At 43.2% G+C, this 23449-nt stretch overlaps 1 protein-coding gene across 1 annotated transcript; it reads right to left on the reverse strand.

The window, feature by feature from the left end:
* Nucleotides 1–517: 517 nt before the first annotated feature.
* On the reverse strand, nt 518–19783 carry nampt2 (nicotinamide phosphoribosyltransferase 2). Its single transcript, XM_080494596.1, has 11 exons — nt 19582–19783; nt 13093–13228; nt 12238–12341; nt 12033–12161; nt 10106–10264; nt 8458–8588; nt 6613–6838; nt 5458–5577; nt 5139–5279; nt 3634–3759; nt 518–3390 (listed from the first exon to the last, which is right to left on the reverse strand). Exons 1-11 carry the CDS (start codon nt 19627–19629, stop codon nt 3205–3207), a joined length of 1506 nt encoding a protein of 501 aa, XP_080350722.1. The 5' UTR covers nt 19630–19783; the 3' UTR covers nt 518–3204.
* Nucleotides 19784–23449: the final 3666 nt, after the last annotated feature.

Genomic DNA, 23449 nt, shown 5'->3' on the forward strand with positions numbered 1-23449 from the left:
GAGAAGCTCCACCCCCATCCCATCTAAACTTCATCTGATCTTCATCTTCGGGCTGCATGAAAGGGTTGGCCGAGCGGCCTTCCCCAATCGGAAGGTTACAGGTTTCGATTCCCTTCTCCACTCTGTCCACATACTGAAGTGTCCTCGAGTCACAGGTGTGTGAATATATGGCTGGATGTGAGTGGAAAACAATTTACAAGGTTGTTTCTAAACAGAATAAATTAGTTTTAGAGGTTCAGGTGGAGCACTGACTCCATTTCAAATAAACACAATATTTGGCTCCCTCTATTGGTGAAAGTGGGGAATTACAAATATAAGTCACTGTGTGCGTGATCCTGGTGCAGTGAAATGTCAAAAACAATATTTGAAGCCTTGCATATTTTTCCCCTGAAGTTTACATTTGACTTTAGCTGACTGTTTGAAATCCGCCCGTGTCAAACTTGTAAAAGAGTTGTGAAGAAACCACAGAGGCAGCCTGAGTTGGTCACAGATTTAATCGCGTGTTGTGATCCAGTGACACACGGCAGCGACTCTGTGGATGAAACCAGGGAGATGCTACAGCTTCACGCATTTCATTTATTTAGTTTTCAAAAAGGCATTTTTAAAGGATCCTAACACAGTAGAAGCTGGTGTTTGAGGGAATGTTGGCACACAAAACAAACAGGGTCTGGATGTTTTGCTAAATCAATCTCACCTCCGTGTTCTTGGCTCTTCCACAAAGAAATGTCTCCAAGAAAAAAATAATCGATTAAACACTTAAAGACTGCGTCATAACATCCACTATCTTCCAGCAGTGCACGTTAAAAAGCCTCGGTGAGCTTTCGTATCGGCAGTTAATGTCCACTTCGTCTTCAGAAATAATACTTCATAAAGTGAGGAATAAAATCACACTGGTGGACAATCAGCACCAAAGTTTTCACATTGCAAATCAAACTGCTGTTTAAACTCGTTAAAAGTCTTTCAATTTCTACGTGATGTGACAGAGTGCTTTTCGTTGAATCAAAAGATTATTCAAGTGAATAACAGAACCCTTTTGGAGGAGAAGTGTTTGAAACATGTGCAGCAGGTCCAGTTTGTCTTGGTGTTGGAGCTCAGTTGACCTTCAGGTGACCTTGTACTGATTCTACCTGAGCTGAAACACAAACAACCTCCAGGCTTCCCGGACAAATGTTGAGAGAATCATGATCGGACTGAACACAGGAAACAAGCAGCTGCACCAGAACCAGGAGCGACTTCAACACCTCAGAAGATCCGCCTCCATTTCCAACAAGTGGAGGAGGTCTGGGAGGTCCGGGGCCCACAGGGCCACCTTCAGGACCGCCATCAAAACCACTAACAGGGCCACCAATGAGACCATCAGGGCCAAACCCAGATGTCTTATCGAGTTCAAGCTAATTTTAGCAAGTGCAACTCGTAATATCACGTCATCAACTAAAACAAATGAAATATTGTGGAGCTCTGCAGCACATTTGAAGCAGACTTGGACTCTGAAGCCTTCTGGAAGCCGGCACAGATGCCAGGTGGTCACAATGTCGGGAACCTTGAAGGTAATGAATTGAATAATGGAGCAGAAACAAGACGTCAGAAGAGTGTCGTCCTCGTTATTCTGTTTCACTACTTCTGTTGATGTCCGGATGAAAGAAGTGTAAATATTCACACCTCAGAAGCAGAAATAAGGCTCAGACCCTGTTTTAACTTGAATCAAAAGACAGTTTGGTTCTGAGGCACCTTCACGTTGGGGAGTTTGACAGGTGGTGAATGAAGCCGTCTGTCTCCAGAACAAACTGTCCCTGTGCTTCAAAGTGAAGGTCTTTGTTTTTAATCTGTCTTGTGGCGCCATCTTGTGGTCTCAGCAGGTGTAAAAGTTCCAGACGGGATGCAGAGACTTAAAAAAAATCTGAATTGAAAGCGGTTTTCCTGAGCAGTTTTGTTCCTGCGAAAGTTAGTTTTAACTTTGACTTCAGTAAACAACTGTTTGGGTTTGGGTTGCATTGCATAACATAACGACAACGAAACGTAACCAGCTCGTCTTGTTCTGGTTACTAAAGTCATCAATGTAGTTTTCTTTAACTTTCTTTATGACCTTTAAAACAGTCAAGTCATTTAGAAAACTAAAGCGAACTAAGCAGTTGAGTAACCAACATTTTTTTTGGTCATTTTAACCTGCATGCCAAGTAGTTAAACTATTTAAGAAGTTAAGTTCAGTAAATATAACCGTTGACTTAAGCCTGTGATATGTGACTGATATGAGACTAGACTGCTAACATTCAGTCTGACTTTGGAACAAATCTTATTGTTCTTTATTCTACTTGAGGCGTGGAGTTTGTGCTTTGCCACACAGCTTCATTCAAAGAAAATATTTGTCAATGTTTTGTCTGGGGTTTGAAAATTAGATCAAATAAATATATACTTTCGGGACAACTTGTATTGCTGTTGTATCATTTGACGATGTTTGCATCTTAAATGACTTAAACAGCCCAGAGGAGCCGCCAGTTCTGATGATTCTCTATGAGGGTGGAGATGTTTGTCAGAGTCCTTGCAGTTGGTAGTTGAATGCCATCGGTTCATGTGCATCCAGGGGCGTGTCTAAGCCAAAGGTAAAATAGATCTTGTTTGTTAAACCCGTCTGATACCATTAACAGGACTCAGTCGAGCAGTTGAGTTACACAATGCAGGTTTTAATGGAAACGATTCCGCCAACGGGAACCTTCTGTCTGCTCCAGGTGACGGGGTGTTTTATCGAGTCAGCCAGAGCGGCTGGCTGGCCGTCACCGTGGCGACGACTCGACGGGTCGCTCGGCGCTCCGTCCAGGTTTTCTGTGCAAACGGCTGCAGTGCATCAGTGATGTGTTTCCGTCTTGTCAAAAGCAGTCAACACGTGCATGGTGCTCGTCTCCAACACATATGTAAGTGTTTAGAGGCTGGGTATTCACTGAAAATAATAAAAAGAGGCCACAAAATCCAAGCTGCCCGTCACGCAGCACAATTATAATCATCGAGAAGAAAACGTACGTTTGGCATTCGTGTTGAGCTTTAAAAACTTTCTAGTCTAAAATGAACAGGAAGCTCGGAATATTTGGAAGTTTGGGTCACGGCGGCCTGAAGCCACTCGGATCCTGCTCAAGCTTCAGACTCAGAGGTGAGACGTGGAACCCTGAGCTCGGTGTGTGGAGGCCACCGGACGGAGGAGGCGAGGCGTCAGAGTCACTTCCTGTGCTGGGGGTCTTTGGAGTGGACGCCGTTGATGATGTGATTGTGCAGCAGGTCCTGCTCCTGGTTGTGCCGGGTGGGACTGGACTCGTCGTCCCTCAGCCGGGCGTTCTTCCTGATCTCCTCCAGGGAGAAGTCCTGCAGCAGGCTGCCGTTCTCGAACACGGTGACCAGCAGGTCCTGAAACGGCCACAACGTCACGTCATTCGCCTCAAAAAGAGAGAACCACAGTCCAGACAAGGAGCAGGAGAGCAGCGTGAGGTCACACTGCTTCCAACCACAAGGAGACGAGCCGCCGTGTAAGTCAAGCTGCACTGAATGAAACCTTCCTCTGGGGTTTGAGGGATTTTATCCCCGTGAGCTGAGAAATGATGATTTGTGAAACTCTGACCAGTTGAAGAAGCTGCATTTAAGAGAACGTACCTCTTCAGGTTTGCCGGCTCCTCTTTCTACCGTCTCCAGGAGTCCATCAGAGTTCCTCCTCAGAGACAGACGGCCTCTCTTCGAGCCCTTGGACGGGTCGGTCACTGGCTGTTTGTAGACGTCCATCTGGATGAACACAACGGAAACTCATCAAACCAAACTTTCAGAATAGAAAATGTAGCGTTTCTCACGGCTGCTGCTTTGTTGTGACAGGCTCATTTATTTCCACTTTCCAGAGAGAGAAACAGTCTAAAGTCTCAGCAGCTGCTGGAACAACAACATGAAGGCCTGATTGCTCCGTTTGACAGGAAATGCAAACGTACTGATGCGTGTTGCCTCAGTAGTGTTCACAAACACTTTGCGTTTGGTGGCGGCTGCACCGAGGAACTCAGTCAGAGATGCACCGATACTGATACCAGTGTAGTTAATACACAGTGAATCTCAGCTAAATAATGCAATTCCACTTCAGGAGCTTTAAAGTCCTAGTGAAATGAAAATTCCACCTCCAAAACACTCTGGCTGTCGCTTCTAGGGACATTTTAATGCTAACTGGCCCAAGGGTAAAATGTTAAAACACGGCAATCTGTGAGAAAATAGCCCATAAACAGGTATTTCCTCTGCTGGGCGGAGCTTCTGACAATAACAGAGTGACATCACGAGTTGTGCACACGCCCAAGTTGTGTTTACATTATGGAGGATCAGAGTTTTGACGACGAAGAGGCTGAATTTAACCATATTTCATCATCATCGTCATTTCAAACCCAGTGATTGATGAAGAAGACACAGAAGGTCGTTCTGCCATCGGTGACCCCGTCTGGAACATGTTAGAGGAAGAAGACGCTTTGTCCTCCATTCGTCCTCGTCTCCTCGCCTCAGCAGCCGCCAGTTTTCACCTTTGAGGCTCCTGACTTTTGGCAGAACGACCGGCTTCCTGGATCATGTCGAAGCGCTTTTCTGACTGTGGAATCACCGAAGATGAGTCCAGGTATTACCTGATCGTCTACTAGCTGCCTGAGCTAGCGGCTAGCGGCTAGCCACTCCCGCCGCCCGTGCTCCTTTTCTCCTCTCTGGTCTCTTCCATGTTCAATCTTTCGTCAAGGCTCATAAAACGCCGACTATAACTTCAAAACACTGTAAAAACTTGGATATTTAAGAGGGAAACAAGCCAATATAAACAAAACAGATGGAGATCTGCACAACTCTTGACGTCACGCCCACGAAGGATTCCCCCGACTTCCTCGGCTGGAGATTCATAATTCAAATAACTTTGTTATGCGACAACAGTGGTGGGGCAGAGTCGGAGGAACCTTAGAAGTAGAACCCCAACTATCGTTTTTTGCAAAGTAGTGTGTTACATTTCACTGGGACTTTAAGTGACAGCAGCCGCGATGAGCGACGCACCGCCTCTATGAGCAGAGGTCTTCACCCTCTGGTTTGACTGCTCATGTGTTCATTGCTGCTGTGAACGTTCACGAGTCTTGTTTTCTGAGCGGGTGTCCTCTCACCCCCTTGCCGTTGCTCTCCACGTAGCTGCACTTGAAGGCGCAGTTGAGTGTGTCTCTGTTGAGTTTCTGCAGCAGCGCGCTGCCGCAGCCGAAGAACACGTTCTCCGCGCTCCAGCCTTCGTCGCTCAGCTTCTGCAGAATCTGCACACGGAACACACGTCTGATGTGAGCAGCACAGGACGACTTCACAAATCAACATGACAGCTGGACTGCAGCTCCAAAATCAAAAGTGAGACGGGAGGACATGGGTCTGATCCCAAACAGCTGAAAGGACAAAAAAAAAACAACCCAGACATCAGCTGGACGTCCCGTCTCCTACCTCGTCAACGGAGCTCAGGTCGATCCCGTCGCCCTGGATGATCCTCAGGTAGGACGGCAGCACCTTGTAACCCACAGAGTTCAGAGAAGAACCGAAACACTCCTCCAGGATCTTCAGCACCTGCAAGGCCACATTTCAAAGGACATTCAAACCATTTCTTATTTCACTCGTTTCCAGCCTCAGTGAAACTACCTCTCACGCCACTATGACGTTCAGGACTGAATCGAAAACAGAGTAAAGACACATTTCTGCAGACTGTCCATCAAATTATTACAGAATTAACTTAACACACTTTAAACTTTAACTTTTACAATACAGAATGGGTAAATTTGAGCCTATTGTATAAAATGTGTTGCAATAATGAAGTGTAAAAACTACAATTATGAACATTTTACTATTATAGTATAGTGTTATACTTTTAACTATTTGAGTCCCTTTAGATAGTTTTGAACTGTTTTACTACCTTTGACATGGGAGTATTTGAATGAACCTTTGTTATTTAAGAATGTAACTGTGTCTACACAACAAGCAGTATTGATTACATTTCATAAATGAATTGAAACTAGTTCATCATATATGGTCAAATGATGGGTTATTCAAATTATTCCTCCCTCCCTTTCTGACTGTGGAACTGGACATTGACGATCTGAAGCCGAAGCAGTTTCTGTACCCAACTCAAACCAGGGTCTGTCCTCTCCTCTCACCCCAACAGGAATATCAGAAAGATATTCTGAGTCTGGTTCTGCAAAGATGTTTTCCTGCTCGAGGGAATTTTCCTTTTCTGCAGTCGCTCTGCTTTCTCGTATGGATTTGTTGCGTTTCTCTCTCACTGAGAAATGACTGTTTTATTTGGTGCCATATAAATAGAATTGAATCTTCACAATGAAACAAGAGATGAAACTTGGATTTTGTTGTCAATATATAAAGCCAAAGGGTTTATCAAGTTGTGTTTTGTCTGTATTTATTTGATTAGGATTCATAAAGATACATATTTGATGAGGAGTGTGTAGTTATTTGCTGGTTATTGAGATATTGAAACAAAAACCAATTGGCTGCTTCAGCTCCTGGTTTCTTGTCTTGTTCTGTCCACAGTGAGTGAGTGTTGGACGTAGCAGGGAGGTTGTCAGCCGCCTCCCTCTCCGGTCCTGGACTCACCTCGAGCAGCGTCTCTGCCGGATCCCCGGAGTCGGGCCGGATCACCAGGCAGGAGTCCTGGCTGCGCTCCATCACGCGCTCCTTCAGCTTGTCTCCCCAGATGTGCTTACAGGCGTTGAAGATGTCGTAGCTGTCGCTGACCACCGACACCGGGCCCGAGGAGAACTGCTCCAGGACCCATTCGAAGGCCTCCTTCTCCCGGCTCCGCCCCCAGGAGATGATGGTGCTGCAGGACCGGAGACCCAAGAAGACTCACTAACAGTTCACGTGTAAAGGAGGCCTGATGCTTAAAGGACCTGAGAAATGCTACATTTCCAGTAAAACTCTGCAAATAAACAACACGGTGTGTACCTGCACCCGAAATTCAAAGATTCATTCGATTCTGTTGAGAAAAGACGCGTCACACCTCGCTTTAAGAATGAATTTAACAGAAGTCTGTTACAATCCAACAGTCTGGACCGATCAGAGCAAAATGTGTTCAGGCTTCGGTTTGAGGTCCAGAGGTGGACGCCACTGTAAAGTTTATAACTTATATATGCGATGTCAGTCAGTGAAGGCGACTGCAGCAGCATTGGCTGAACCGCCGTCATGACAATGAGCAAACTGCTGAACTCAACCCGCCGACAGCCTGCAGAGGAACCGTCACAGACCAGACCTCACGTCTTTCAGCACGTTTGGAGAGCAAAACAAGTCCCGATTGTAGATTTCTGCTTTATTTATTTCTGTAGAAAACAATCTGCTAATTGAAGCTTTATTCAAAACGGATTTGTGTACAAAGCCAACTTTTACACATTTTTAATTACAACTTGTAAAAGGATGCTCAATTAGGTTTAGATTGGTTTTTTTTTACTGGATGTATAAAACAAATCAAAACAAGACACAAGACATTTGGAGTACGACATTACTGGTGTGGAGCTGCATGTGGCCTGCAGAGTTCCAGGTGTGCAGTGTGTAGATTGCACAGTGAAATACCGCAATAAGACACGATTGTGCAATAAACACGTGCGGTATGAACTGGGCCCTCGCTGTGGTGGCGTCTATGTGCTTGGAGAGAAATCCTGATCCTGAATAAGTATTCGCTGAGGCCAAATCACACTTTCCACGTGTCTGCAGGGTGCACGCTGGTCCACGTGACAGAAACGCTGTCCTCCACCCCCGTGTCCACGCTGACCCCTCTGCGGCCCACCTTGGAGTCCAATTTCTGTGACCGCATGTGCCAGAGCAACAATGGACGTGTGCTTTGAGGAGCGCTTGTGTAGGAGCTCCGTCTGTACAATCCCAATTTAAAAGATTCTAAAAATAAGCCAGACGGCTCAGAACCCCTGGTGTGAAACATCCAAAACTGCAGGAAAGGAGAATGTCTGCGTCAGGAGCGGGGATATTTTCGGGATCGTCACATTATGACGTAAACCCTGAAATGTAGTGTGAATGGAGCAAGTCTAAAGCGGTCTGCCGACACGCAAAGCAGCAAGTATGGAAGAGCTTTTTAGCTAATATGCATTTTACTGTCGTGGTCTTTCATTTTCCAACACAACACACACCATGTAAACGTAACGAACAGGTCCCGGCAGCAGAGACACCATCGCCACAATTATCTGACAGTGTCTGAATTCTATTGCAGGTTGTCTTTGGTCAAAGACCATGACATCACCCGTCCTGGAACGGCAACATAGAACCACCAATTTAGAGCAAAGACCAAAGATTTCACCACGACTGCCATCTTTCATCTGCAGACTATTGTCCAGTTCAACGGGCAAGAGGAGTGAAAGATGAGCCTCTGTTCAGAGAGCCACAGCTGACCTCGGGTCAGCTTGAAGGGAAACAAACCTGCAGAAGGGGCGTTACCTGTGTTCGGCTGCGGGGATGGAGAAGCCAGCCATCGGACACGCATAATAGCGCTGAGCCATGAGGAGTCCGGCCACCGTGTCGGTGCTGCAGAAGTTGACCAGGTGAGCTGCTCCGCCCAGCGCTGCAGACTGCAGGACACACAGGACAGTCGCTAACTGGATCAGGGCTCAAATTAAGGAGTTTGCTCAAATTACTTGTCCGGAGTTTAATGGAAACGTATAATCTTGGGTGATGTATGAATTCAACCAACATAACTTTATACTTTAAAACACTTGTAGTTTAATAATCAAGATATCTCAATGAAACGTTGGGAAGGCGTATCTCTTTATACTCTTCAATCTGGAGGAACAATAATATATATTTTAACTTTCTTCCTGGTCTGAAATACATTTGATAGTATTAAGATTGGAGCCGTCACACCCTACTACCATACTACTACATAATACCTACTCCTACCACACCATATCTATTGTATTAGTCATTATTTATCCATAACTTGGTAAATGTGTGTCATGTATTTTTTATTATATTGGTCAATAACAGATCAAATCCTGTCCCTGCTCCTCTTCCTCTTCCTGCTCAGTCAACATCTCTTCTGCACCATAAAAAGTTATGAGTCGTTTTAGTTGAAGTTGTTCTTATGTATTGAAGTCGACTTCTTACTACGTTCCAGTGACGATCTTAACGTTGACAGAAGTGAAAAATTCAAAATGGTGAACGACGAGGAGTTTCCCCGACTAGTAATTCGAGGGAATCCCGAGGAATTACGCGACGATCAAGCATTTTCCCACACCATCATCGCTGTTCACGCGAGAATCACGTGAGCGTGTTCTCGGGGTGAGGATTAGCCACGCCCAGCGATGGCCTGATCCGTTGGTGATATTAAGTGATTTTTGTTGAAAAAAAACGTCAAAATGTCGCCAAAAAACCACGAGCCTGTTGGAGCAAGTTGGGTAGATGATTCACTTGCCCGAGCAAAGCTTTTACTAGCCCCGGATGTTCAGGATAACCTTAATGTCCAGCCCTGAGGATAACTTATCACTGCCTTTCCTTCTAATCTGACTTTTATGCCGGTAAGCAGAGATACGAGCACAAAGTGATGACAGCTGCATGATTCAGCCATATGAGCCCCGGCCACACGGCATCATCAGTCCCTGAAACAACCAGCCCCGGTGAAGCCAGGCTACCATGGAGGTGTTCTCAGTTGCCGTAATGTTTCATGACTCTACATTCCTCCAGCTCTCACATCTGAGTACAAATATTGAGGAAGCAGGAGGGAACCTCCAGTTCACCCTTAAACTCTCAAAACAGGTTTCTGCTTTAAAAGTATTCAACCATTTCTACTTGTGCATTACACTGATGACGCTTTTAGAATGAAAGGCTTTCAAATATAAGTTGTAAATTGTATTAACAGTGGATCATACGCAGTCCAGCCAACAGTGGAAATGTAAATGTCCTAAAATATTAAAGAATTTCACAAGATCAGTCGTACGAAACTAAAAAAAATTAAAAAGTTAGCAGGGAGGACAGCACTCGTTCCAACTTGGACTGGTATTTATTAATCTATTTATTTTTGACTGTACACTCCTCACACAAGCTAAATCTTGACGACTATACAGAGTTGGCCGCGGCACACGTCTCTGACCTCCTGCGAGGAAACTCCTCTGTAGCCGAAGTCGTGCAGCTTCAGGTCCAGACCCTCCACGCTGCCGGAGGTGGCCTTCAGGTGCTTGGCCAGGATCTTCTTGAACTCCCTGGATATGGTGGCGACCGTGATGGGGTACCACATCTGGACCAGCATGGTCTGCGGCAGGGCGGAGGAGAGGGGAGACACAAACGTCAGCACAGGGATGTTTGGTCTCCCAGAGACAGCAGAAGCTCTTCCAGAGACTGTGGAGGTGTGGCGAGGATCGGTTTCTACTGCAGCTGTGGGGACGACTGAGGACAGGAGGCCAGGAGCAAGTCACGGCCAGGACAGCGGAAGTTCAGCTCCGATGCTCTTTTCACCTCTGCGGTCTTATGATCAGAAGTGATTCCCATCATATTTAGTGTAAAACATGGTTCAAAATGTGGCTTCTGAAGTTTCATATATGTCTACAGTAGTTTGAGACACTTCCAAAATGAAGTTTCCATCAATGTTTAGGACGATTGGTAAACATTTCATTACACTTTCACTGGTTTTTGTACCTGATTTTTCAACCTTGTTCTCCAGCATTGTTCACATCATTTTAGAATAAGAATACTTTGTTAGTGCCAGAGGGAAATTCCTTTGACCGTTGCTTCACAGAGAATAGAAGGAAAATTAAATACCAAACAAGATTGGCTACAAATTAAATAAGTCATTTTAAAACATGCGTACAAAGCAAAGCAGATTAATATAAGCACAGAAAGGATTCATTTAACGAAAACACCTTAAAAAAGGTATGACTAGTTTGCTATCTATGAAATCTTTGTTGTTTGAGTAAAATAAAAATAAGATAAAATGTTCATTTAGGTATATTTTACTAAACGTTTCATGGAGCTACTACAAAAGGGCCAAAGAGCATCTTCAGTATCATTTTTATTTTACTGTAGTTTTCCACAGCGTTAAATGAGATCCATTTATTCCCTGTCTACACTGCTACACACGCCTTTAATGATCAGTCTAAGGTTGAACTTTTATACACCTTTTAGATGGTTTTCATTTGATGTCCAGAGAGAAACAAACTTAGTCGTACTACTAAGTGACTCCTGAGGCGTGTTTGAACAGGGGGAGAGAGAATATTGCTTCTTTTTATTGGGAAACACACAAAGTCTGTTTACAGTATCAAAATGGAAAGTATGAAATGCTTGCTCAGATTGTTTTTGTTATTTTTTATATGTAAATACTCATGTAAAAAAAGTATTTGTTCAGCCGTGGACTGATTTCTTCTGTGAGAATCCGTTTTCGAGTGGATTACAACGCCGTACGGTGGAGCAGTGGTTTGAGCTCCCGCCTCACCGCGAAAGAAATGCATGTGAGCTTCATACAACTATTTGTCTTATAATCTGGTTTTACTTTGCCTATGGACTGGAGTTATACTTAGGCAGTGGTGTTATTTATTGTTTGGATCACACGGGGAATCAGGACAGACACTGAGATCGTGAACTTTAATTCATGTTTCATTTCTGAAACAGCAGCTCTCAGTCCTGAGCGCATATTGATTCATACAGGGAGAACAAATCCACCAGCCGCAGTCCAAGAATAAGTTAGGACACGTAAACTCAATGCAATACTGTGCAAATTTCATTCTCATCAGAATATAAGCAACATACTAGATGTTGAAGCCCAGACAATTTACCATTTCATGGAAAAACAATGGGAGCAACGTGTCTTTAGCACCTACTGTGATTTCTTACAAGTTGGGTCTGCAGGTTTCACGGTGGAACCAAACACCGATGGAAACTCACCAACTCAAAGAAACTGAAAAGGAAGTTTGCTGCTCTGGAATCTGCGTCCGCAGATGGTTTTGTTGACCATTGTTCATAGAAGTTAGTTGTGAACCGCTGATCTGGATATTTCACCGTTTCAAAGAGCCGGATGGTGAGGTTACCTCGATGTAGTTGGGGAGCCAGTAGAAGTTGGGGTCTGTGTTCTCCACAGTGAAGAGCACGTTGCCTCTGGGGATGATCCGGCCCTCGGGGACGGCCTTGATCCGGATGGGGAGGCGACCGTCGTGTTTCTGCCCCAACGACAAGCACATGTCTTCAGCTTCAGAGCCTGTGAACGTTCCGGGTGAAGACGGTCTGAGCACCCACCTCCAGAACCTTCCTCCAGCCCTCCTCGTCGAACACGGCCTGTTTGAAGTGCATCTGGTAGAAGAGTTTGGCTTCCTGGATCTTCTCCTCAGTGATCACCGGGCCTGCAGAAAAGCACAAAGGACACACATCAGATCCAGCCCCTGATCTGGAAGCCTGCACTGAAGTGCTGCACTAACACAACTTTACTATTACTGTAAATCATGAAGGAATTCAAATCTTCAAAAATGATCCCCCCCATTTGGTATTACATGTGTACAATATGTTAATCCTCTTGGTGCTGAATGAACCTGCCAGGAGCTCCAGACATTTGACCTGATCTTGTTGCTGATGGTGGACAGACGTGGCGTCCAGATGTTTGAGAGAAGGAACAGTTTGAGGCCCGCCGAGAGCATTAGTGAGCATTCAGACAGGAAGCGCACCGTGTTTGGTAGGTTGGACACTTTGACAGCCTCTGATCTCTGGGACCTTATCGACATTTTATTTGATTTCAAGCATGGCAGAAAACAAGACATGTGGCTTATAGTTTGACTCTCCATTCCAATATGGCCGCGCTCCTGAGATATTCCTGAATGTAATTTATTTGGATCATTGTGAATACATTTCCAGAATATGTATACATTCATCTCAAGCTACTTTCAAGATGCCGTTTTTTTTAAATCTCAAAGCCACGTTTGAAACTCTACCCAGAGACACTGAGGGGTTAAAGGTATAAATGAGAAGAAGAGCTGAGTTGAAGGTTTTCCGCAGGTTGATCAGGTTGTCTGGCGTGGCCTCCGCTGGAGGACGGCAGGCGGAACACACTGCCAAAGCTCCAAATATACTATACATTCACATGACGTGAAGAGAAAATACCTGCGAGGTACTTCTTCAGGAGATACTGCAGACCAAAGAACACCACTTCGTTCAACTGGGAGCCTTTCTTGCGTCTGCACTCAAAGTAGGAGTAGATTTTGCTGACATTTGGAGGATATTGTTTGTAGTGCGTGATCTGAAAGACAAAATAAGACAGTTGATGAATGCATTATGGATTGCAAACAACAGACAGGTAACACTGCTGATGAGCCAGTTCACCAGTCTCTCTGTCAGTGATTGATACTGTACAATTCCATTTTTAATAAGGAGTAATCACTGATCGGATGCACGATCTGCAATATGAAGTGAATGAATTCAGAAGCACCTTCATTCCAACGGGACTGCAATATAGAGAAAAGTACAGCAGCGTTTGGTTTGGAGACGTTTCTATCAAAAATATCAATTCAAAGATTCAAAGAATGAAAAAAAAAAAAAGGAATTAGTTTCATTTGTCATTAAAAAAAAAGTGAATTCAGAGTCCAGAACCTTGACTATAATAATACATTGGTTTATGTTCAGGGCCGGCTGTCGCCTTCACAATAAAAGTAACCCATTGGCCAATATGAGCAGGTCTGGCTTTGTTTGCACTTTGCTTTATGAGTCTGGGTGGACCTCTGACCTCTTTATCGCTGGTATTGTAAGTGGAAGCCGGAGCATTTTCACTTTCTACTTTCACATATTTCTGCAGGGTTGCTGACGTCGCTGTGTGGGGTTGCTACGTGGATGTTTTCAACTTGTTGCTCCGTTTACAGATCGACTTTTATTGCAGTCTCCGATCTATTAAAAAAAAAAAAAAAAGACATTAAAGATCTGCCCTGAGCCAAAACAGCTGATCCAAACTACTCTCAGCATTTGCCAGTTAACCCTCCTGGGCCTAAAGCGTTTTGTGCCGTTTTTCACTACAATTGATTTTTCCTTTATATCTGAGATATAAAATCCATAAACCTTGCCTTTTTTGGTGTCATTTTGTTCAGGACAACCTCATAAATGCAGCTCTGAAGTATTGTTTTGAGTTTAGCATACTTTATTAACACAGTGGATCTAAAAACACCATAAAACTACTAATTTGGTTGGGAAAAACAGATTTATTGATGATCAAATTCCTAGACATGCTCAAAGAATCATTTAGTTTACTTGTGAAGTAAATCTAAACTATAATTAACTCAAATTTATCAAAACAGGCCTGAAAAAACAGCTATATACAGATATTTACAGTGAAATAGAAGCAATGCTTCAGGCGTTTTTGTAAAACTATTTACAAAAGGTCACACATATAATGTCAGGTGAATTATTTGTGCCACTCAAAAAAACAAATTGTGTCCAACACAACACAGAGGGACACATCACACATGGCATTTCCATGGAGTGTCTTTCCTTTTATTGTGTTCCTGCAGGCAATGTTTACATTTTAGCCTTTGGCTGTTGTGGTGGAGCTGGAATGATGGGGACAGGGGTGGGGGACACGTCTCCTGGTCTGGGGGTCACCTGTCCTGGTCTGGGGGACACCTCTCTGCCCTCTTCCAAAACAAAGCTGAGGTCTTCAATATTGTCATCAGAATCACTCTCAAGCTCAATATCAGACTCGATGTGCTCTTCTTCAAAAAAAAAGTCGGAGCGCCTGATTGACGTTCATAAGGCGCCTCATTGTTTTGATAGAAAAAAAAAAAGAGTTCACTTGAAACTAAAAAACACTCTAATCTCACTCACTACACACTCACTACACACTCACTACACACTCACTACACACTCACTACACACTCACTACACACTCACTACACACTACACACTCACTACACACTCACTACACACTCACTACATGGTCAAATCATGATAATAGTCGCTTTTTCTCTGATATAAATCTCAACTCACTCTCGCTGTTTCCATCTCTCCGTTTACTTTTTCACGGGTGAACTAAACAAAATGACGCCTCCCACTATGGACACTTTTGATTGGACATGGGCTCTTCTTCTCAACCAATGAGTGGAAGGTATACTGGAACATTACGAGTGTGTTTTTTTTGCTACTCGGGTCCTTTCACTTTCAGTCCTGACCGGTCTTCATCCACATGAAGCACTAAAATGTTGCGGAAAAACACAGACACAGTTTTCCTCATATCTCTTTTATTTGGGCGATCAACATCATTTTAAAACGATCTTGTAGTTTTATATCTGCACTGTCAACACAGATTGAAACACTGGACCAGATGACGCTGCGCTGTGACGCTACCGCCTGTTTAAAACAGTCATGTGATGAGGACGCACGGTGCGTCCGCCGGCCTCAGAGGGTTAAAAAAAAAAAAAAAAAAGAAAGAAAAGCTTTTGAACTCACTATGAAGGGGCTGGATTGAAACTCCAGGACATTCAACATAAATCGATATGAGAAGAATCCAAGCTGGTGATTTGGCCTCATTAGAGACGCAGCAGTTCATCTAATGTTCTCCTCCTGCACGTGTGCCGAGGTTCAAGCTGAGAACTGCAGGATCGGCGAGTTCAATGTGACTTTTGCGTGTAAACACAACGAAAACAGCCACTTAAAACACAAGTCTCCCTCTGAGCTTCTGCAGCTCTAACCTAATAATCAGCAGCTCACTGAAAGGGACGACTCTTTAAACCTACGAGTCCAAACCTCTTTCCTTTCTCTCAAACAGAACCAACCAGGATTTAGGTGAACAGGCTTGAAGATCTCCGGTATGAGAACTGTCCCGGGGTTTTCAGAGGAGCAGCCAACGTTTTCACAAAAGTCCACGTGGGAAACAGGTTAAAGACGTCAAAGGTATTACTATTGTGATGTTTTCCATAATTCTCTGCCCGTAATTGAAATAGAGTGCTGCTGCAAGGCATCGGGTCATATTTTACAATATATATTTACACTATAAACTCCGGTGTTTAATCATAGGGTCGTATTCAGATCGACAGAACTCGCATCAACTGATATTGCGCAACAAATGAAAATGAAACTGGCCCTTTAATTGGCTGATAAAATGCTCAAGGGACAACACACCTGTAAAGAAAAGATTAGACACGAGCCCTTTGGACTTTGAACAGAAAACTGTTGGGGAATGAAAAACAAAACTGGGCCCGGATGGTCCAGCGTTAACACGCCAACCTTATGGCGTGCTCTTTAAACTAATACAACCAAGTCAGACTCTTTATTCCAATGCTGTTGACTTCTGAGGTGAAAGGTTTTGGGGTTTTTTTGAGATTACTGGATTCATCACAGGGTTTGATGTCAAGCAGATTGATGTTAAACACCAACAGTGGAACTGAGATGTATTAAACGTTTAATCTCAAGGCGACGGGACAATGAAAAAAAAAAAAAAAGACAAATGTAGAAATAAAGGTCTATAAGTTTCCTACAAGAAAATTATTAAGTCTGAATGAATGAATGAATTATATTAATAGAAAAACAGTACATCCAATTCAAAATGATGTATTTTTGTAAAGATACTGTGCTCGTACTTTATCTTCATTTTGCATTCAAAGATGCAACAAATAGTTTGACTTTGTGCTTTTTTTTGAGCCGATAACTTTTATTGATGTTTTCCTTTTAATTCCCATCGTTAGTCAGAGCTTGTTTGCATGAGACTGAGGTCTGTTGTTCCTTTCTTTTGACCTCGTGGCGACTTCAGTCTACGTTTCTTGAGGGTGTGAGAGCACGGGGGGTGTAAACGCAACACCGGCACGTCTCAACGGCAGACCGAGGATGGAGGAAGCAGCGTGTGGACACACTTCCGCCGAGAGACTATTAAGCAAACGGCTCTGTTGAGTAAACGCCGGGGGTTGTGCAGGTCGTACGGCGTCGAGCAGCGGAGGCCAAAGCGCGCCGTGCTCCACGGGTTTATACGGGATGCATTGGCTAATCATCACGTACGTTACGCAAGGGAGGATTTCAGAAGAAAACAAAAGAGCCAGTCTCATGTGGGCCAGTGCTGAAGGTGATGTCAGACTCAGCCTCGTTATTACTGTGGAAATCCAATTATGCAAGCGTGGATAATGAAATTTGAGGTTGTACAACGTACACACAAGTCACATGTAACGACAAGGTGGACGTTAAACTGCAGCTGAAGTCGTCGTATGTTTGAGAACTTTCCTGCACAGTGTGGAGGAAAGTTGTCAAACATATCAGATCGCAGAGCAAATAAGTGTGAATGTGACAAAAAAAAAGACTTTATTGACCCTTACAGGCAAGGACATATTGGAGGGGAGCGGTCACAAAGTCAGTATTTTAGTAAGGTTTTAACACAGACAAAAGTGTTATAAACAACTATAAACTATATTGTTATAAACAACTGAACTTTTTCACACGTTGTAAATAACATCATATATTAATTTATTACCAAAATGCCTCCCATAAGATATCTGATATTAAGGATTAAACGGATAGGTGTGTGTGTGTGTGTGTGTGTGTGTGTGTGTGTGTGTGTGTGTGTGTGTGTGTGTGTGTGTGTGTGTGTGTGTGTGACACTCCTTGTCACACACCTTCACCGCACAGGAATCACAAAAGAAGGTATCCGAGGATTGTCAAATTGTTTAATTGGCCACATTTAATTTCCCTCTCCGACTGCATTGTGCAGCTGGAGGGCGACTGACTGTCCGTTATTAGAAACCAGAATAAAGCCGCTCCGTCACGCAGCATCTCTCCTCTCGTGACGACCGCATCTGCTGTCTGGACCAGACTCATGCTCGGAACCTACGCCGGCCGGTCTTCAGGGGTCGTGGGAGGCGATCGGAACGCCCAGCGGTCATCTGGCAGACCTTTGCCATTTAAACGTATCGCAAACCTTTGAAGTGACTTCTGACATTTAAGTGCGAGTGGGCCGTGCGCCGCTTCATATACCAGCAGCATGTGCTCAGAGAATCCTGTCAGACTTAAATTACCATGAGAAGTGAAACTGAAAGCTACACACTCAGTGACGGGCGGGCCTTCCTGGAACTCACTGCTCTTCACAGAAAATAGGTGTGAGTGTTCAAGACCAGTGGTCGGACCGCATTGAACGAATCGATCTGAATGATCAGCAGTGTTGAAGTTCATCACGTCTCACTTTTTGATGTTGTACACTGATGAAAGCTGGCAAAGACGAATGTTGTGCTTTTCTATTTTCTCTAGAAAAGCACACTGGAATGACTGTACTGTATTTAAAAATGTCTTTTTTTTTAATAAAAAAAAAGAAAAGAAAAAAAAAGACGAATGTTGAGTCAGGGAGTTACGGGAAAACTAAACCGAAAGTAAGGCCCAGTGTACACAAAACTTCACCCTCCCGTGGTTATCAGTTAGAGGTTATTGGGTCGTAATTGTGACCCAGCAGAGCCCGGGTTTGCACCAGGACACGTGTGGATCGCTTAAAAATGGAAAACAAAGTTGAAGTTGGCCAGTAGGAATGAGTGTATCTATACTTCTTCACCGTTTTGTTCCCTCAGCCCCGACAGAAACACCACTGAGAGGCTCAAACCTTCCCACTTGGTAAATATATTGGCAATCGTCCATTGGTGATTGGAAAATGTTCACATATTGCATAACTCTAATATTTACTTATAACATGACTTGACTGCCATGACAGTAGGGGACTTACAGTGCTCACCGCCTATTTATTCTACCCCTGATTAAGTCCACACTGTACAGCTTACAGACCCCCCCCCCCCCAAAGCGTGGTCATGTGACGGCACCGTTTTTGCCCGCCACGCTGTGGTTTGAGCTCCTTGATGATCACATGATGATCCGGAGATCAAGCACTCTTCACATGTTGAAAAGGAAGTTGTTACTAAATAATGATGTAGTAAATAATAAAATAGTGATAACCTTTAATACAGAAGGAATACAGTAGTTACAATAACAATGTTGTTGTTCTGTCATTTTTGGTATGTTACATGTGGATAGTGTGGCATCAACATTTAACTCTGTGTGTGTGTGTGTGTGTGTGTGTGTGTGTGTGTGTGTGTGTGTGTGTGTGTGTGTGTGTGTGTGTGTGTGTGTGTGTGTGTCATTCAAAAAAACATTTCCATTATAGCTGATAGATCACTGGGATGTCAGCCAATCAGAGGCTGAGGGGTCGTGACGTAGCGGTAGTAAGATTGGTCCAGACATGTCCATGTCCCCACACACACACACACACACACACACACACACACACACACACACACACACACACACACACACACACACACACACTCGCTCAGTTTTTTGTCTCATTGAAGAAATGTGTCCTGTTGGGGGTGAGACGTGAGGGTGAAGGGGAAATAGACGTTTATAGACGTGTTACACACACCTGATTCAATGTCAATGATTAAATGCCTTTCTGTGAGCTCAACCTTGTATAACACACACACACACACACACGCAAGCGCGCGCACACACTCACACACGCGCGGAGCTGCATTACTTTCGGTTTCCGTTGCAGCCGTTCCGTGCAGCGCCGAGCGGCGAAGCGCAAAAAGAGACATTAAAGAAGGACAAGAGCCACAAAGGGAACCGTGACGGCGTCCTCTCTCTCACCTTGTAGGAGTCCGTCGCGAGCAGGAAATTGAAGTCGTGCGCTGCCATTGTTGTTGTTGTTGTTGTTGTTGTTGATGGTGAATGAATGGACGCGAAAGGCCGCTTGGTCTCCGGCACACCCTGGAACTCAGGCCGAGGAACGACGCTCACTGTCCGCTTGTGGAGCCGCAGCAGCCCGGGATCACAACAGTGGAGCGACGGCCCCGGCTGGAGGCATTTTGTAGGCTGGGGGGTTGTTGTAAAGGGGGCGGGCTTCAGTGTGCATGGCCACGAGCACGTCCTCTCGTCATAGACGTATAGCAATAGACGGGTAGACATACAGCTGTAGAGTCATGAACTCGTCCACATAGATATATCCTCCTGACGACCAGGAGAAAAGAAATGATCAATTCACACTTGTTTTTAAATTCCCAAATATTTGTAAGATAATTAGAATACTGATTTTTTTTTTTTTGGCATGATTGAAAAGCCTTAAATGTCCTCTGTGGACACCAGTATGAGTTATTTCAGTAAGATGCAGTGGGTGGGAGACAGCCAGGTTTATAATGTCCACCACGGAGGACACATTTCAACTGCTGCTAGTCTGGTTTATGACAGTACACTCATAGTTCTGATAGTACACCTGTACAGTACTCATACATGTATGATAGTACATTCATTATTATACTCAAGGCTTAGGAGTAGATGCATACAGGCATAAGGAAGTACAGATATTTATCAAGAGACATAAAGTAGAATATAAGTGTAGAGAGCAGAAAACACAAGAAAATATTAGTGAGAAAATCACCCCAATGTTCGCTATTAAAAAGATAGTACTGTGCCACTTTTGTGAGCCAAAGTAATTGTAAACATTTTGTAAATCGTTCTGTTCTTGATAATCTTAGGTGTATCTTAATATGAAAAACATTAGTTATCGTTTAATTTTTTCACCACACCTCCATGACTTGACTTGACTTAACTATAATATCTCACTTTTAATGTACTCATTCAATAACAAAGAGACAAAGGAGCTATGAGGACATTTGATTGATCCATCCATCCAACCAGCTCACTATGTAATTTGGTTTCTGGGGACTGAAGGAATATACAAGTTAAACATTTGATTTCTGTGAGACAACTGAACACATTGCATTGTTATCTTCCTACACAGCTGGGATTTCTCCCACTGCTAAAGTTGGGAAAAACAAAGCTGTAAATTAATGTTCAGGGACATCCCAAGTTGGTTGGCGATGTCTCCTCAGTGCTCCATTCTGCACAATTCATGATTAAGGTAAGATTGGAACAGATAAGAGGTCAGAGGTCACTTTGGTCCCACAGAAACGTCAAGCTCTGAGAAGAACCAGTTTTAAGCAGTTTTGGAGACAAAGGAATAGCAACTTCACCATAGCAACGCATACATCACGAGGAACTGACCAATGTGAGGTTGAGGTGTCGTATGCAAATGTGTAAATATGAACCCCACGTTGCAACGGGGCCCTTCTTCATTGTAAACCTGGTCTGTATTCTTGGGTCTGCAGAGAAGAATGGTCCGAGCTCGTATAGATGTAATCTCTGATATATGGAATTTTGCAGCATTATATAATCTGATATGCATTTTTGTAATCTCTTGTTTGTGTGATTATTAAATACATTATTGAAGAAATTAACGCTCTCTTTCTGCCTCTCCCGGATCAAACGAACATGCAGGAATTCAGGAGAACACAGGTACGAATTCCAACAGGACCAATAGTTTGTGTTGGAAACAAAGTGGAACCAAACAATGGACAGCAAATACAAATACAAGCAAATACATAACGTTATTTAATATTACATTATGACAATTTCGGCATGATGATCAACACTTGATTAGAGGAATACTAGTGTATGTCTATGTTTTAGATCGTTCTGTGTTGAAAATCCCCTCAAAAAAAGCGCCAACATATGAAAGCACAGCATTCTCTGCCAACGCGTTCCTCCTCGTACGTCAATCCCTCATCCCTCTCCGGTCTCGGACCTCCTCGAGACGGTTAGCTTGTCAACAGTGGAAAATTTGAAAAAGTGTGAATTACAGGGCGCATCCAATGAAGGCAAATACACCATTGACTGTTCTGATTTAGTTTTTCAGGCCTGCCCCAGCACTCACTGATAATTGATGTCAAAACACAGCGGAATTCTGCCATTGTGTGACTCTGAAATACAGTAACAGCATTTTCAAAATGTCATCTAGGCATACATGCCTGTTTTTCTAAATAGGACTTGTGTATTTGCACTGTTTTATCACTTTTAGTTTCATTCAATGTTGTATCCTTTTAAGAAAAGGAGACCATTAAGCATTAATTTAGCATGTTCAAGTGTTAAGAAGACAGTATATTCCTGACTGTGTGCCTTTTTTATTTATTGAATCAGTCTATTTTATTTAGGCTGTATGCTGTTTCAACCTGTTCAGTATGTTCAAGGTGAATATGTTTCATGTTTAGAAAAAATAAATGTGATCCTTTTGGCGAAGAAGACTGTAAGACTGCTTTTTCCCCCATAAAAAAAATACTCAAGATTTGTTAGGAGAATTGATAAGGAATTGGATTGAAAAGCAGAATCGACAATGGCTTTGATACTGATAAAATCTTATTAATTCCCACCCCTATGCATGTTACTGAAATAGTTACAAAAAAATTATATATACTCAGCCCACCAAAACCAAAATATGAAGACATGTGTTATTGGTGTTTACACATGTATTAGAGAGCAAGAACTAACTCCAAATGATCAATCAAGTTGTTCCTTAATTTAAATCTTTATTAATATGTCATTTCATATGTCAGTCTTTGTGAAGAAGCATAATGCAAATCATTTCAGCATGAAAGCACGCACATTTGTTGTGTGAAAATTCAACGAGTGATGATTATTATAGTTGGGCTACACCTTCTTCAGTAGAACTAAAAGGACTTGAGACGCATCTCACGGCGTCCCACTGCAAGGTCAGCTCTGATAGGCAGCACCAGTCAATGAGAAGTATGCCTACAGCCATAGACATTATTATTATTATATGTTATTATATACTGTGATTCTATAATTATAATTAATTATGTCTATGTCTACAGTGGCATGTTTTTCTGAACTTACGGTAGTGATGACGTCACTCCTAGCGGCCCATCGAGGTCATGTGACTGTTGGTACGCTAGCACCTACTGTTTGAAGCTGGTACTCTTGCCTCTTTTGGTAAGGACCTCCCTTGTAAGTTTTAACACTCAGACTCTTACTTTCATCTGTATTAGAAAGACGTATTGATTGGTATCCATAGCAACGAATAGAAAAGACTTACAAAATTGGACATTATTAATGTATTGATTATTTTAGGAAAAATTACATTCATAAAGATAGATTTAGTAACACAAAGCCCTCCTAACCCCATTTAAAAAGGAAATCAAACAATCTATAAAAACTCTTTCAGGTAAGAAGAAAACTGCTAAAACTCTTGAGTTTTGTACCTTGGTTTACAGTGCTTTATATTTTTAATTGAAAACTCCTGCTGACTGCAATGTTGTTGTATATGAATGACTGTGTATTTGTGATGTTTCATCCACCAACATCGTTTTCACACTGTAACGTCTAAATTGGGCATCATGTTTAACATGTTTACCCTAAGTCCAAGAAAGTTGGTAGACATACAGTAACAGTGCACCAAGCCGCACAGAAAGTATTACAGACCCATACTCTAAGCCGACAGGAAGTCTGCCATTTTGTGTAATGCATCAAATGCGTGAAATGCAATCCTCCGAGGTGGTAAGTTGTCGAGACCTGAAATTTAGCCACCATGTTGACCTTATTCGACACCGCCATATTGCATCATTTCAGTCAGACAACGTCCGGTGGGTGGGACGACTGCAGTGTT

This window comes from Blennius ocellaris (assembly GCF_963422515.1).
Source record: "Blennius ocellaris genome assembly, chromosome: 4".
Taxonomy (NCBI): domain Eukaryota; kingdom Metazoa; phylum Chordata; class Actinopteri; order Blenniiformes; family Blenniidae; genus Blennius; species Blennius ocellaris.